At 40.8% G+C, this 13,355-nt stretch overlaps 1 protein-coding gene across 6 annotated transcripts in view; it reads left to right on the top strand.

Annotated features, from left to right (window-relative positions):
* Positions 1-13,355, top strand: part of atad2b (ATPase family AAA domain containing 2B) — a 65,971-nt gene that overhangs the window by 20,563 nt on the left and 32,053 nt on the right. For all 6 annotated transcript variants that reach the window (XR_003834606.1, XR_003834605.1, XM_029462891.1 and 3 more), the window contains 3 exons: positions 46-205; positions 3,453-3,575; positions 5,503-5,631. Coding sequence is in view for 4 of the 6 variants with exons in the window: in XM_029462891.1 (XP_029318751.1) it covers positions 46-205; positions 3,453-3,575; positions 5,503-5,631 (412 nt within the window). In the remaining 2 variants the exon portion in view is untranslated. The remainder of the gene's footprint in view (positions 1-45; positions 206-3,452; positions 3,576-5,502; positions 5,632-13,355) is intronic.

The raw sequence follows: 13,355 nt of genomic DNA, 5'->3' as shown, positions 1-13,355 counted from the left end.
CGGTTTTAGTCCTTTTTTTTATTAACAATAAACTTTGTGTGTCAGGTGTCAGACTACCTGGAGGTTATTCTGCAGCCCATGGACCTGTCCACTGTCATGACCAAAATTGACACCCACCAGTACCTGAGAGTGAAGGATTTCCTGGGGGACGTCGACCTCATCTGCAGTAATGCTTTAGAGTACAATCCTGACAAGGATCCTGGAGGTGAGGAGGAACATGACACAGGAATGCACATGAATACACTCATGCACAAACATGTAGGGTACTGTACATAAATGCACATGAAAGTGAATTCACATGCTTGCCCTCCAATCAGTGCCTACTTGTACATAAACACATTCTGCCAAGTAAAAAATATTACACTTTTTTGGTGCTAAAATAGAAAATAAGTGTATTCACCCAAATGTTGAAGAATTCCTTTAATCACAAACATGATCCTAAAATTGTCCCTATAACTGACAATGAAAGATAGTTTATTGTGAGAGCGTATGACAGTCCCTTGATATTAAGTCGACACTGGACTACTGGCTAAATGTAATGTAATGTGTCTCTCAAGTTAATGTTGTGTTCCATTTGGCTTTCAATGTGTGAGTAAAAAGTAATTATATTTAACTCTAAATGACTTATGAAAAGGACTTTCAGGCAGTAAAATTACAGAAGCTCAAGGTGGTTTTCTTCAACATTAAATTCAAATGAAATAAAGTGCACACAGTCCCCACTTAAAATACATTTCCACAGTGTAATTCATGCTCCGTAGCTGACAAAGGCTGCATATGCATGAAAATGTAATTGTCTCTTGTCTTGCGGTTTGAACCGACTTTTACATCATCCTCCTTCCTGTCTCAGCACCTTTCCCAAAGCTGAATATAGGCTTCATAATGAGTGCTGGAAAACACAGGAACACACATGTGCACACACACACACACACACACACACACACACAAACAAACAAAGAGGCCAGTTATTTGAACTCTCTTACAAATGCATTTGATTTAGATTGTTTCAATGGGGTGCTTGCTTGCATGGTAGGGGAAAGCCAATGTGAAGAGAGATGCAATGTTGGTGTATACATCTAAAACAATATGTAAGAAAAGTTGCGTGCGGCAAAAGAGCTTTTTGTATAGAGGAATAAAAGTGACTTTCCACAACAATCAAATCCCCAACAGCAGAACTGTGATGTTAATTGAAAGCTGCATACAGTAGACTTACTTCAGACTGTTCTCTTGATATGGCCATTTAAATTGTCGCCTTGTGTGTTTAGCTGCTTGGTTCCCTCACCAGGATATAGCTGCCTGCCTGCCTGCCACCAATGGGAAGCAGTTCTCTGCCAGCCCTGAATGAATAAATCATATCTCTGTCTTTGCAGGCGAGGGCCTCTGTCATTTGTTGGAATGCAGGGTCTACAAATAATATACTAAAGGGGAAAAATGCAATTAGGCAGTTTAATAAAGAAGACTAACGAAGCCTCTGACCCAGTGCTTGGCCCTGGGAATATGGCCCAGCACAATTATGCTGCTGGGAAGTTCTACACCAGCTCAAACAAGTGCTGGGGAAAAAATCTCATTATCCCTCAGTGGTCGGTTTCTCCATGTACTCTATCTTTATCCTACTGCATTCCGTGTGCAATCATGTTGGCGTCCTCGTCTTTTACCTCCTCACCTTGCTAAATAATTACGTGGTTATGTTAAAAAGGCTGATATCTCTGTGCTCCACGATGTGACTCGGTGTCACAAACACTTTGTTTCTGGGGGAAATTGCAATAACAACCCTTTCTACTAAGAAAGAAATATAAGCAACAACGCTGTATGTCAGTACGTTCTTATCTGTTCGAGATGGGAAGGTTAGGCAGCGCCCATAAGGCTTCTGATGAGCGCCCGGCTTCCTACCTGGCCTTTGACACTGATGGACATTTTTGCTCTTATTGCAGACCTACTCTGTCAGTAGAAGCACACACACACACACACACACACACACACACACACACACACACACACACACACACACACACACACACACAGCTTTCAATGCAATTAGACAGCCATCCTCCAATTAGACAAAGGAAGCTGGCAGATTGTGACCCCTCTGCCACTCTCTGCCTGAACTGTTCTCCCTCTGCCTGCCGTAATGAGACACTGCCTGTTTACAGTGCCTTTTAGCCTGCCTCTTCGGCTCGGTCTTTATTTTCCCTCCATGGATGCAGGAGCGGGGAAAAAGGATTTAATGATGCCGTGGTACATCTAAGGGAAAAGAGGCATAAGAGTTATGAAGGTGTAAGGAGTGTGTGCGTGTGAGAGAGAATGAGTACGCATTTAAAAAGAATATTTCAGTTTGAACGTATGTGTGCCTGTGTGTACACACCTACCTCTGTCTTTAATGGTTGGAGTGGTGATATCAAGACTCTCATGCATGTCTGAGTTCTGCCTGCTAACGCTTCTCATCAAAGCCAGCTCTATCCTTTTATTCAACCTGTGAGAAAAGGACTGGTAGCCTTTTCTCACAGATGCAGTGGAATGGGGTGGGCTGCTATCGACTCTTTACCTTCCATTTACATACATGATGGTGTAGAGAACGTGCAACTTCAAACTGCAAACTACACTGAGGGATAGAAACAAACAGATATGTAACCCATTTGTGCCAAAAGACTAAATTTCGTATGATTATGGGGAAAATGCTCTGATTTGTTCTGATTGGTTTAAGGTCTTGAATTCTGGTACAGACATACTTTGTGCGAATATCTTACGGTACACATTTAAAATTTTTTAGATCACATGAAAAATCACACTTATTGTTATGTTTTCATCAATAGTCCAAGTCAGGTTTTTTGAGCAATATGGAAAAAACTCTATTTGTGTTAAATGTCTATCATATGACATATGTTTTTTTCACTGCGTTTGTGTGCATATCTCCAAGCGCCCTTCTAGTTAATTATATTTTAGGGAAAGAAACGGTAGTCCCATGTGCCTAAAGACTTAATATAGTAGGACAACAAAATGGCTGAACTTTGGAAACTTAGGAGCACAATTAAGTATTGTGTATCTATGAACTCATTATTGCAGACTTCCACCAAGGCCACATGCCCTATTGTGCAACGTTAACAAAAGTGAAAAATAATTTGCGTTTGCTCTGTGATTCTCCAAAATGTTAATGTGTTCTTCCTTTGCCCATACTACAACCTTTCACCAAGTTTTATCAGACAGACAAACCGAAAACATAACCTCCTGGGTGGAGGTACATAAATAGAAAAAGATGGTAAGAAAAACTGGTTTGACTGATTTGTGTTTAATCAAACTTCCACCAAAGGAAATGTAAAGTTCCAGGTCCATGCACTTTGCTATCCCGTGTTGCAAAGGACATTCCCATGAACATACATGCACACATTGTTCGCACAGAAAACCACAGTGTTGTGTCTTGGGACACTAATGTTATGTTTCAATGTCTCCTCTTTTCTCAGACAAGGTGATCAGGCACCGAGCATGCAGCTTAAAGGACACAGCTCACGCAATATTTGCTGCCGAGCTGGACCCGGAGTTCGACCGCATGTGCGAAGAAATCAAGGAGGCGCGCAAGAAGAGGGGTAAGGACATCTCAGTAACAAAGCAAAATGGAAAGAATGTTTTTCAGTTATTTAAATGACACGCACACGAGCTTACCTAAAAGTAAACTATGTTATGTCTCTGTAAACACGGAAAATGTGCAGGCATAAACAAATCCTTAATTAGTACTTAGCCTCTTATGAAACTTCAATAATCCCAGTTACTTGATAAATACTCATTATTTCTTCGGCACTGATCTCTTTTTCTAGGGATGGTAGTTTTTTCAGTGTATTATTGGTAGAGCAGACTAACATAGCATACTAATAACACTGAACTGAACACTGTCGGAAGAACACTCATTCACTTGAAGAATGAGCCCGAGCCGGTCCATGTTGGCTGTGTTTTTTCCCGGCCTGCTCTTTCACCCTCTCTCTTTTTTTGTAGAACGTCTTTGATAGATTATTTCAGAGAATAGAAACCTGCTTTTTGTAGCCCAGTATTACTTGATGGAGCAGTCAGTTTTTAGTGTAGAGTATGTGGCGTGGAAAGAAGCAATGCCCAAGGCTGCAGTGTTCCAGACAGTACCTTCTGTGCTAGCTGTCTGCCTGGCGCTCTGCTTCTATACACACACCAAACAGCCCCAAGCTGTGCTGAGTGGATCAGGGTAACTCTAAATTAAGTTTATACACACAGATAAGACGCATATACAGTGTCGTTAAACGGTACACTTGAGCTTTTAAGTATTGACTTTTATCTAATTTGTCAAATATTAAGCACAAAGGCATGTAATCATGTAGGCACATCTATATATGATATACTTGCCCACATGGGAATTGACTAATTAGCAGTTGGAAAAATCCCACTCACAGTATATGGTAAATACTACCCTGACAGCAGCTCCCTCCCTGCACTTGAGTTGTTTTTTAATATACAGGCATGAGAAAAACAAAACCAGAAGTGCTTCCCCCTGAAATATAATGTATCTTTAACCCTTCAAAGAGATGAGACGCTGTCAAATGTAATATCCCTTTTTTTTACTGGTAACATTTTTTAGAAATGTTTTAAAGCTCACAAGTATATTGAGGAAAAACATATTTTAAATATTTTAAAAACATTATCTCCAGTATTATGCACAGCCCTACTTCCTGAGGGCTGTTGACTTGTGACTAAAGCCACAGAGGCCTGGCTCTTCCGTGTCAAGCGAGAAACTTATCAAAGAGGAAGCAATTTTCAGAAGTCCCCCTGTTGCTTTTGATTTCCTCTTTTAGCAACTAAAAGCACAGGATGCTAAATGAATATTGCAGAAGCAGAAGTCAACTGCCTGAGAGGAGGAATACAGCAGTGTAAATATTTCATCTTCCAGTCAAGGTCCTGCTATAAAGCTATCAATTAGCCCAAGACTCCATAATGTCCATTTGCAGCAGTGTTCAAAACCCACAGTGCATCTCGGGGGATTTTCTCCCCCGTGACGAGATGAGAGGAGCTGTGATAAACTTAGATATAATTTGATGTCAGAGTTGAAATGTCTCCTTTTCAGGGGCTCGCATGTGTCGACACTTCACCTCTGCGTTTCATTTCCGTCACACTCAAGCTCTCAGAGTGAAACATGAAGGCATTGCAAAAGGATATCATTGTAGTTTTTGTAGTAACGTATGTGCTGACTGACCGTATCACAACCCCATGGTCAACTTTGTCTGTCGGAACTTTTATCACTGTCAAAGTACTTTCACCGGCTCTTGGTGTTTATACACACACACACACACACACACACACACACACACACACACACACACACACACACACACACACACACACACACACACACACACACACACACATGCACTCTATCTTGCCAGCAGTATATTTCAGAAGTGTTTTACTGGTTACACACACACACACACATTTGAACAATGCACACACAAAGAATATTGTCTGTTGTCGGTAACTGATCCTCTGTGGGCACCGCAGACCTCCAGACGCCAGCTCAGCAGACGCCGCTGATGGGCGCTGTGGCAACCAGAAGGCATCACGCTGCAGCAGAGGAGCAGGCCAGGGGCAGCACTCAGGGCGAGGCCACTGACAAACAGTGCACCACTAGTGAGTATTCAAACCTAATCCAACATAAACAAATAAGAGATACTAACTACACTTACAATTCTAATACGTCTGCAAGTTGCCGATTTTGGTGCGAGGACACATCCAGAATCTCTCAATGAGGCAAAAAAAGTAAATCTGCCTCCAGCCCTTTTTTCAAAGTTTTTTTTCTTAATTCACTTTATACATGGACAAAGTGTTAATGGATCAGAGTATTTTACATACTTAAACACGCTAGAATTTGGTAAAATAATGTTTTTTTCCGAGACATTATCTAACCCATTTGCTGAATAAGATATTATTTTTCCCCCCATTTTTCATTGGATAGTGTAGAGAGTGAGGAAACAACATGCAGCAAAGGGTCGCGGGTCGCATTCCAACCAGGGCTTATATAGAGTACAGTAGCTTGTATAGATTTTGTGCAGATGATCAGATGTACATACTGATGTCTGCATATTTTTTGAAAAAGCAATGCAGAAATCACCTGAGTACCATTTGAACTTTCTGTTTGACTCGCACACACTCAAACTTTGGCTCTCTCTTTCTTACCTTGTTTATTTTCTGTCTCTGACGCAGCAGCAAGCAGCTGTGTTGTATTACAACTGTATACCTGATGTATGTGGTGGCACACACCTGCTCGCTCACACATGCATACACATACATTTCTCAGCAGTGGAGAAGCATCACAGTGAGTAGCCTCATTAGCAAGGCTGCTCTCTTCTAACTACTCAGAACATGACCACGCCACAGAGCAATTACATGCCCACCTGTGGTAAACGGCAGGTGCCCAAGGGTGAAAGGAGGGCCAGGTATGGGCAGGGGGCAGACTAATGAGGCTGTTATCTGAACGAATCAGAGGTAAGCAGGTTTTACATGAAATCTGAAGAATGCCCTCGAGCCTCTTCCTGGACAAAATAACAGGAATGATTTGGGCTAAAAGAGGCGCCCTCAACAGTAATCATGAGATGCACATAATCTAGATAAGATGTAACAGTAGTGTAGTAACATATCCATATTTTTTTTTATTTGTCTGTGCAAATCACAGTTGATTCCTTTTCTGTATGACACCGCTTCATCTCACTTACTTATAGCAAATATGTGACACAAATGAATGAATTGGCTGAAGAAGTAAGCCTTTTATAGTTCTTGTGTCTGTTTTATTGTTGCCAAAGTTGAGATAAATTTGTGTGTGTGAGTGTGTAGTACAACTGTCCAACACAAGGTGGTGCATGTCCCTAATGGAACCCCTGCTGTGTGGGTAAACCATTACTTCTCCCTGGGAGATGTTCCTCTCTTGAGAGATGAGGGCCTCTGTTGGCCACCATTAATACCGTATGTCTCTGGGCAAGTTGAAGTCTTGAGCTCACTACAGTTCATCTTGTCCTGCTAAGCCTGGAAAAACAGCTATATAGTAGGGAGGCAGAATTTATTTCCCCTAAACATAATTCAGTCCAGGGTAAACTAATGGAGCTTTGATGGGAGACTGAGACATTCAGGATTGATTCAGTAGCTTTTCAAATAATATATATTTTTTTAATCAATACATATTATACACAGTGCAGTACATCACAATCAATAAAAACTACAGTCTATATTGCCATAGAGCTGATGCAACAAAGATTTGACTGGAAAAGATCCACAATTGTATGCTTTACTGTCTCATGATATTGTACAGGTGTACTTAATGAACTCGCGTCTTATATGCATATTATCAATGCATATAGTCTACAACTAACATTTATTTACATTGTTGATTCTTTTTATTGCGCAATACACCTATATAATGTTTAATTATTAAGTGCTTTCTTTCAAATATCCGTAACGACGGGAAACGCATAAAAACAAAGTGAAAATGCATGCTTATGTTAATCACCGGATATTTGTGTAATCCAGACAGACCCTATCTACTTTTTTCTTTTTAAGAGTGACATCAGGTCTGCACACGCTACTTTTACTGCTGTTTTTGTCTACAAAGCCAAATGTCACAGATGCGGACCACCAATTTAGAAGCTCTTGGGAGAGTCGTTATCAGCCTCCACCAGAGGCTTAATTAATTAGGCTAACTCAGGTGATTAATTTGTGACATCGGCAGCCTGTTCTCACCTGCAGCACCTCAGCGAGGCAGCTATTAGACTAATTGATCACAGAGTCAGTTATGTCTGGAGATGTGACACAACATGGTAATGAAAGTGCAGTGCATCTGGTGGGAGAGATGCGTCCTCTGTGTCGATACTGAAGAAATACAATTTTCGTGAAATTGCATCCAGGTCATCTCTGGGTCGTTGGATTTCCCTTTCTTTTCTGTGGAAGGTCAGGACACGTGAAGGTTAAAGTTATCCTCGATCATTACCTGCAGGGGGAAGCCGATCTGGAGCCGTTTTGGTATCTGCAGTTCTATTGGGCTTTTATCTGGGCCACCTCTCCCCCTCGCCTTCCATCCCTCTTTTCCCCTTTGCCTAGAGCTGAGTATAGCCTGTGACATTCGGATATAACTGAGAGTGGTGGCGCGAAAAGCTTTTTGAAGGCTAAGGATATTTCTGAATCAGGTGTTAAAAGCATTGGCCGTGGATTACCTCGGTTGTTGAGATCTAGAAAGCTGGGGCAGCTGCTGCCACTGCAGGGTCAATCGGGTAGGAAAATGGGAGACCTCTTCTTCTGTTGATGCACCAGAAAACAGGAAGAAGGATGTGGTTTCCATTAGCCTGAATGGATAGTCATGGTTTCTCTTCTCACAGCCCTTCACTCTACCTCCTCTCCCTCTCTCCTGTCACTCCCTCCCAAGAGAAGCAGAAAGCCCAAAGCCCAAAGCCCATTACCTAGGCCACAGCCCCGGGTTCATTTGCAGTGCATCACTACAAGGATCTGGTTCATATAGAGTGCCTTCCATTCATTCATAATTAAGTTCTTTTCTCATTCACTCATGACTGTTTTTCACAAGCTTAATCAGCTGTTGGTTTGTGACAGTCAAAAGGCATGTGCTATTCATTGCTTTAGTAAATATTAATGTCTGATTATACTCCAGCTTTTCTTAAATGTCATAGTCAGACTTAAGTGGTTTGCTACTTTTCCAGTTTGGTGAAAATCTTTCCCAGTCTTTGTTTTTGGCATGGTTCACCAGTGTTTTTCCACTGCCAGTTGAGATTGTCCTTATTCAACTGTTTACTGAAGAAAAGAGTAACGATGCAGGCGCTGCATAATGTGTCCTCCGCGTCACTCAATAGTACGCCCAAGGCAACAGCCACCCGGCTGTATTCATGTAGCTGGAACACTGCTGTGTCTTGCCTCTCTCCGCTGCCTTTGTATCTCACAGTAAACAGGCAGCTCCTCTCCTATTGCCAATATCAATCTATCACAAGACCTTGATGGGATATTTAAAGTCATAATAAACGCTCCTGTTTTCGTTTACCTCGCTCGGGCTGAAGTAGTTGCTGCATAAAAGGATGGGCTGGATTTTTGCTCAGGACAAAAGGATAATGGGCACTCAGCCTGTGACGTGCTGTGATGGTCACAGTGCACGGGGAAATAGGTTAATAAGAGGGCCACTTTTTCGTTTAAGAAACACCGAGCACTGTTGAAGACAATTCTATTAACTTGATTTTCTCATCTGTCTGCCTCTTCTGTTTACAAGGACATTGCACCTACAACCCTTACTGAAGGCAGAAGTTTAACCTTGAAGGCAATGTGTTTTGTATGAAAGCTGAGGTCCCTAATATCTAGTATTTGTTTTGTTTGCAGGAGCTACAACCCAGTTGTTGCCATTGTTGCTTTTCTAAAGCTTTGCTCTAAGAGTGTTATATTTGACACATTCAGTAAACTGAGAGTTAAGTGAATTGGGACACACAGTTGGCCAGTACGTCGCTGTTAAAGCTACTCTTTCAATCCAAGTGATCTGCAAACACCCTCATGTCACCCAATCCCTCCATTAAGATTTGTTTCCACTTGTGTTCCTCCTCTATCTCACATTTTTGTTCCAAATCTAAAAATTGGAAAAGAAAATGTGATAATTAAATTCTATCCTGAATTTAATCTTTTCTTGTTTATTGCAAATAGATTTTTAAAATGCCAAACATGGTTTTCTTTAAACCATTAAAAGAAATACTCTCAAGATCTACAACTTCTCAAGGGAACAGCAGAAAACAAAGTGTCCAGCCTGAATGGCGATGTTATTAAGTAGTAATTAGAACTGGACACTGATTCTCCCCAAGCTACCTCTCAGCTACCAGGCGCAAAACAATCTTGAGTTGCACACTGTGACTCCCAGTGGCGCTCACTGATAAAAATCCATGCAAAGCATCCAAAGCCCTCAGCGAATAAGCGCTGAGCTTAAGCTGCCATTTTGTGGGCACAGATGCCTCTTGGATCATTGTGGCACCAAGCGTGAAATGAATGTAAAATCATCCATGATGCCTTTTGCTTCCATTTATTGTTTGCAGATGAGCTGACATCAGTGTTAGTGTCTCTGAAGATTCATTCTGTGTCTGTGGCTCTTTTCACTCCCAGCATATCACCGTGTATAGTTGTTGCTGCGTGATAAGTGTACACAATTGACAAGGTCGGTTGGTGATCCTCTTCACAGGATTTTAATGTCGTTTTTTATTACTATGCAATGCAGATAATATAGATATATATTATGGTAGACTGCTTACATTTCTGCCTGAAACGAATGATCCTGGAGAGTTGCACTGGAATGATTTAGCATTGCTGCTCATTGCCTCTGCATGCCCAATAACGGCAAGCTGTGCTGCCTAAGGATGTTAGAAAGGTGATGGGAGAGGAGAGGAGAGGGAGTGAGTAAGGAAAGCTTTGTAAAGTTTAGCAGCCTTCATACAGTGTCTAAACGCCGGCCTTTCTCGTGATTGACTGCTAAATCAGATGGCTGGACCTCAAATGATATATTCACTGTTTTGAGATTGTGCTTTCTCTCTCGGAATATCTGTCCATCACAAATTACAGTCAGTGGCTTCTATGGGTGGTAGACAGGTTTTTAGATTTTCACAAAGGATTGGCTGTCTTGTGATTCCAATTAAAGTGGATCAGGGGCTGAGCTTTCTTTGTATGATAAAGGGCTCTGTTTTTTTTCTTTCTTTGTTTCTCTCCCACGTTAAATTGCAGCCCAACTTCATAGCATTTAGGTTGTACTACAGACAGAAAATTATACAAGGCCTCCTGGGCTTTACTCTCATTGTTACCATAGTGCAGTCGATTAGTCAATTTCGGTAAACATCAGAAGCTAGTAAACGCCAAGCGGCTTAATGGGGTGTATTCCCTTACTCTGCTTGGTTCTGATAAGTTGTAATTGACTGGAACAGTTTCACAAACATGATGCATTAGTGCTTGATTAGTTGGAATGACTTATGGATTTGTTTGTGAAATCCAAATGATCTTTTGGACTTTATGCACTACTCAAACTCAGCTTGATGGAAAGTGAATTTTTGTCTGTTCTATTTCTCATTAAGATCAATCTTTTTTTATTACGTGGCCACTTTGTGCATTACATTTGCATTTAGATGCAGTGATGTTTGGAAATGCAGTTACTGGTTGTCTCACACTAGTGTGAGACCTCACACTAACCTCTATTCTCGTGTTTTTGGTGTTTGTATATCAACACCAAAGTATATGTATGCTTTAGAAAGTAGTTCTTGTTTTGGTCCTTTGGTTTTGGTGGTTTGGTTGGTACTGATGCATCTTCTTTCCCAGAATAATAGATGAGCTGATGTCTACACGTTCTGGAGTGGAGATTACGTTTCCTAAACACCAACTCAACCATCCATGGCCACATTAAGCAACATGAGTCACATTAGACCACCATAAGAATAAGAGTGTGCGTCAACTGGGTTTTTAATTACATCCAATTACTCTTAAAATTGCATTTTTCCAGGCCAATCACCACATCGCCATTTATCCCAGAGAGCGTGTTCTCAAAAAGAAACGTCTCTTTCTCGTTAACTCATTATGACATGTCATGAAAGGTCGAGGACAGTTATGAAACTCATCAGCTCTCCGGTATTAAATCAGACCAGTGTGAATGGTTCATTTTTATATATAGCTATCTTATCTTTGGCCTGTCAGTTACTAATTGTTCCAATGTTCATGCAGTGTTAACATGATGCATTTCAGTAAGAGCTTTTAATTATTTTATGAGCAAGTTCTGCTCGTTGTTGTTGTTGTGGCACCATCATGGCCTACTGGGTTCTGTGTCAGAGACAAGTGGCTGTAAATTGCTTTCTCTCCGTCACACCATTTCAATGACTTTCAGTGAAGCTTTTCTCTCAAATCACAGTTTAATTATGTATTATATGTGTATATGCATCCATACATGGGCACCTTTTTAAAAAATGCAATCCAATGCCACCACAAACGACATGAACAAAACAGAACATACAATTACATTTCTGTCACTCTGGTGGTCTTAAAAATAATTTATCACCAAAACTAAGATTTATTGCAGCGCTTTTATATGAGATTGCACATTATAAGCTTTCCGGGCATTAGAGTCCATCACCGTTGCTCAGCGAGTGTAGAACATTATGTATGGTACAAACTACTGAAGGCTATTGTTTACATTTGGCTTTTAGTTAATGCACTTTGGAGTTCCTAATTAAATTTAGCATTTGCATATTGGTCTTTATTACACTACACTCATATAGTCAAGAAATTGGCTTGAAGTTATGAAAAAGTACTGAAATTTAATTGTAAGATGAGTGTGGAAATGTTGACTATATGAACTTCCCACTGCCTCAGAAAAGGAGAGAGAAAGAAACCGTGACAGCTGGGCTATGAGTTCACAGTAAGCACGAGCAGCGCAAATGGCAGTTGAGAATCAGCAACTCAGTTTGACACCTTAAGAGACCATTCACTTGGTAATGACAATGCAAGAACTCGGCTGACAATTTAGCAGATCAAGTGCACAGTACCACTTGAATTTCGTGCCTACACTTAACTACAGTTAGAAAACTTGCATACTCCAAAGGAACATTTGTATTTATAATAAATGTTAATGCAGGCTTTTATTTTGGCGTCTGGCTTTGTTTTCATCACTGCATGCAGGCAAAGTTGTTGAACCAGCACAAAACAAGAGCTGGGAGCAATCAATAGTAACCCCCCAACATCTCAGTCCAACGCCAACTACGCCATGGGGCGGTTTGATGTGGGATTAGCCTTAGTCTAGACACTGCCTGGGAAAATTGCCATTCGTTAGTGGAGAGCCCATCATACAGCCAAACCTATATCCAATTCCTCTCTCAAGGAGAACAAAACAATGTAAGCGGTTACACTTATGGATTTGATCTTTTATTAGATAATGAGGGATATATGATAAATTGAAGAAAACCACTTTAGAAGAGCAAACTTTATTTCTGTGCAGAGACTCAAAACCATTATTCTGAGTGTAGCAGTGATCCGCAATCAAAACACGGCATTCTTCCTTAATGCTGTTCATTAAAGCAGGGGCCCATTGTCTTAACATCTTGATCATCTAAGGAAGCAGATGTTTGTTTTAGCTCATCCTGAGGAGAAGATGAGCATCAGGGCACAGCATGTTGAAATTGTCAGTCTGAGCAAATACTTTCTCACTGTCCTTACTAGTAATTTATTAAGACGTAATGACCTCCTGCGTGACTGAAAGACACATAAAAAGTCAATGGATCTTAAAACGGATTCAGTAAGGTGTCTATGATGAGCAAAGAATCCCTGTGTAAAATAAGTGTTTCATTTAATATCCTATTATT

Source organism: Cottoperca gobio, chromosome 24 (genome assembly GCF_900634415.1).
Source record: "Cottoperca gobio chromosome 24, fCotGob3.1, whole genome shotgun sequence".
Taxonomy (NCBI): domain Eukaryota; kingdom Metazoa; phylum Chordata; class Actinopteri; order Perciformes; family Bovichtidae; genus Cottoperca; species Cottoperca gobio.
Note: the sequence above shows the minus strand (reverse complement) of the source record. Positions and strands in the feature narration are given on the sequence as shown.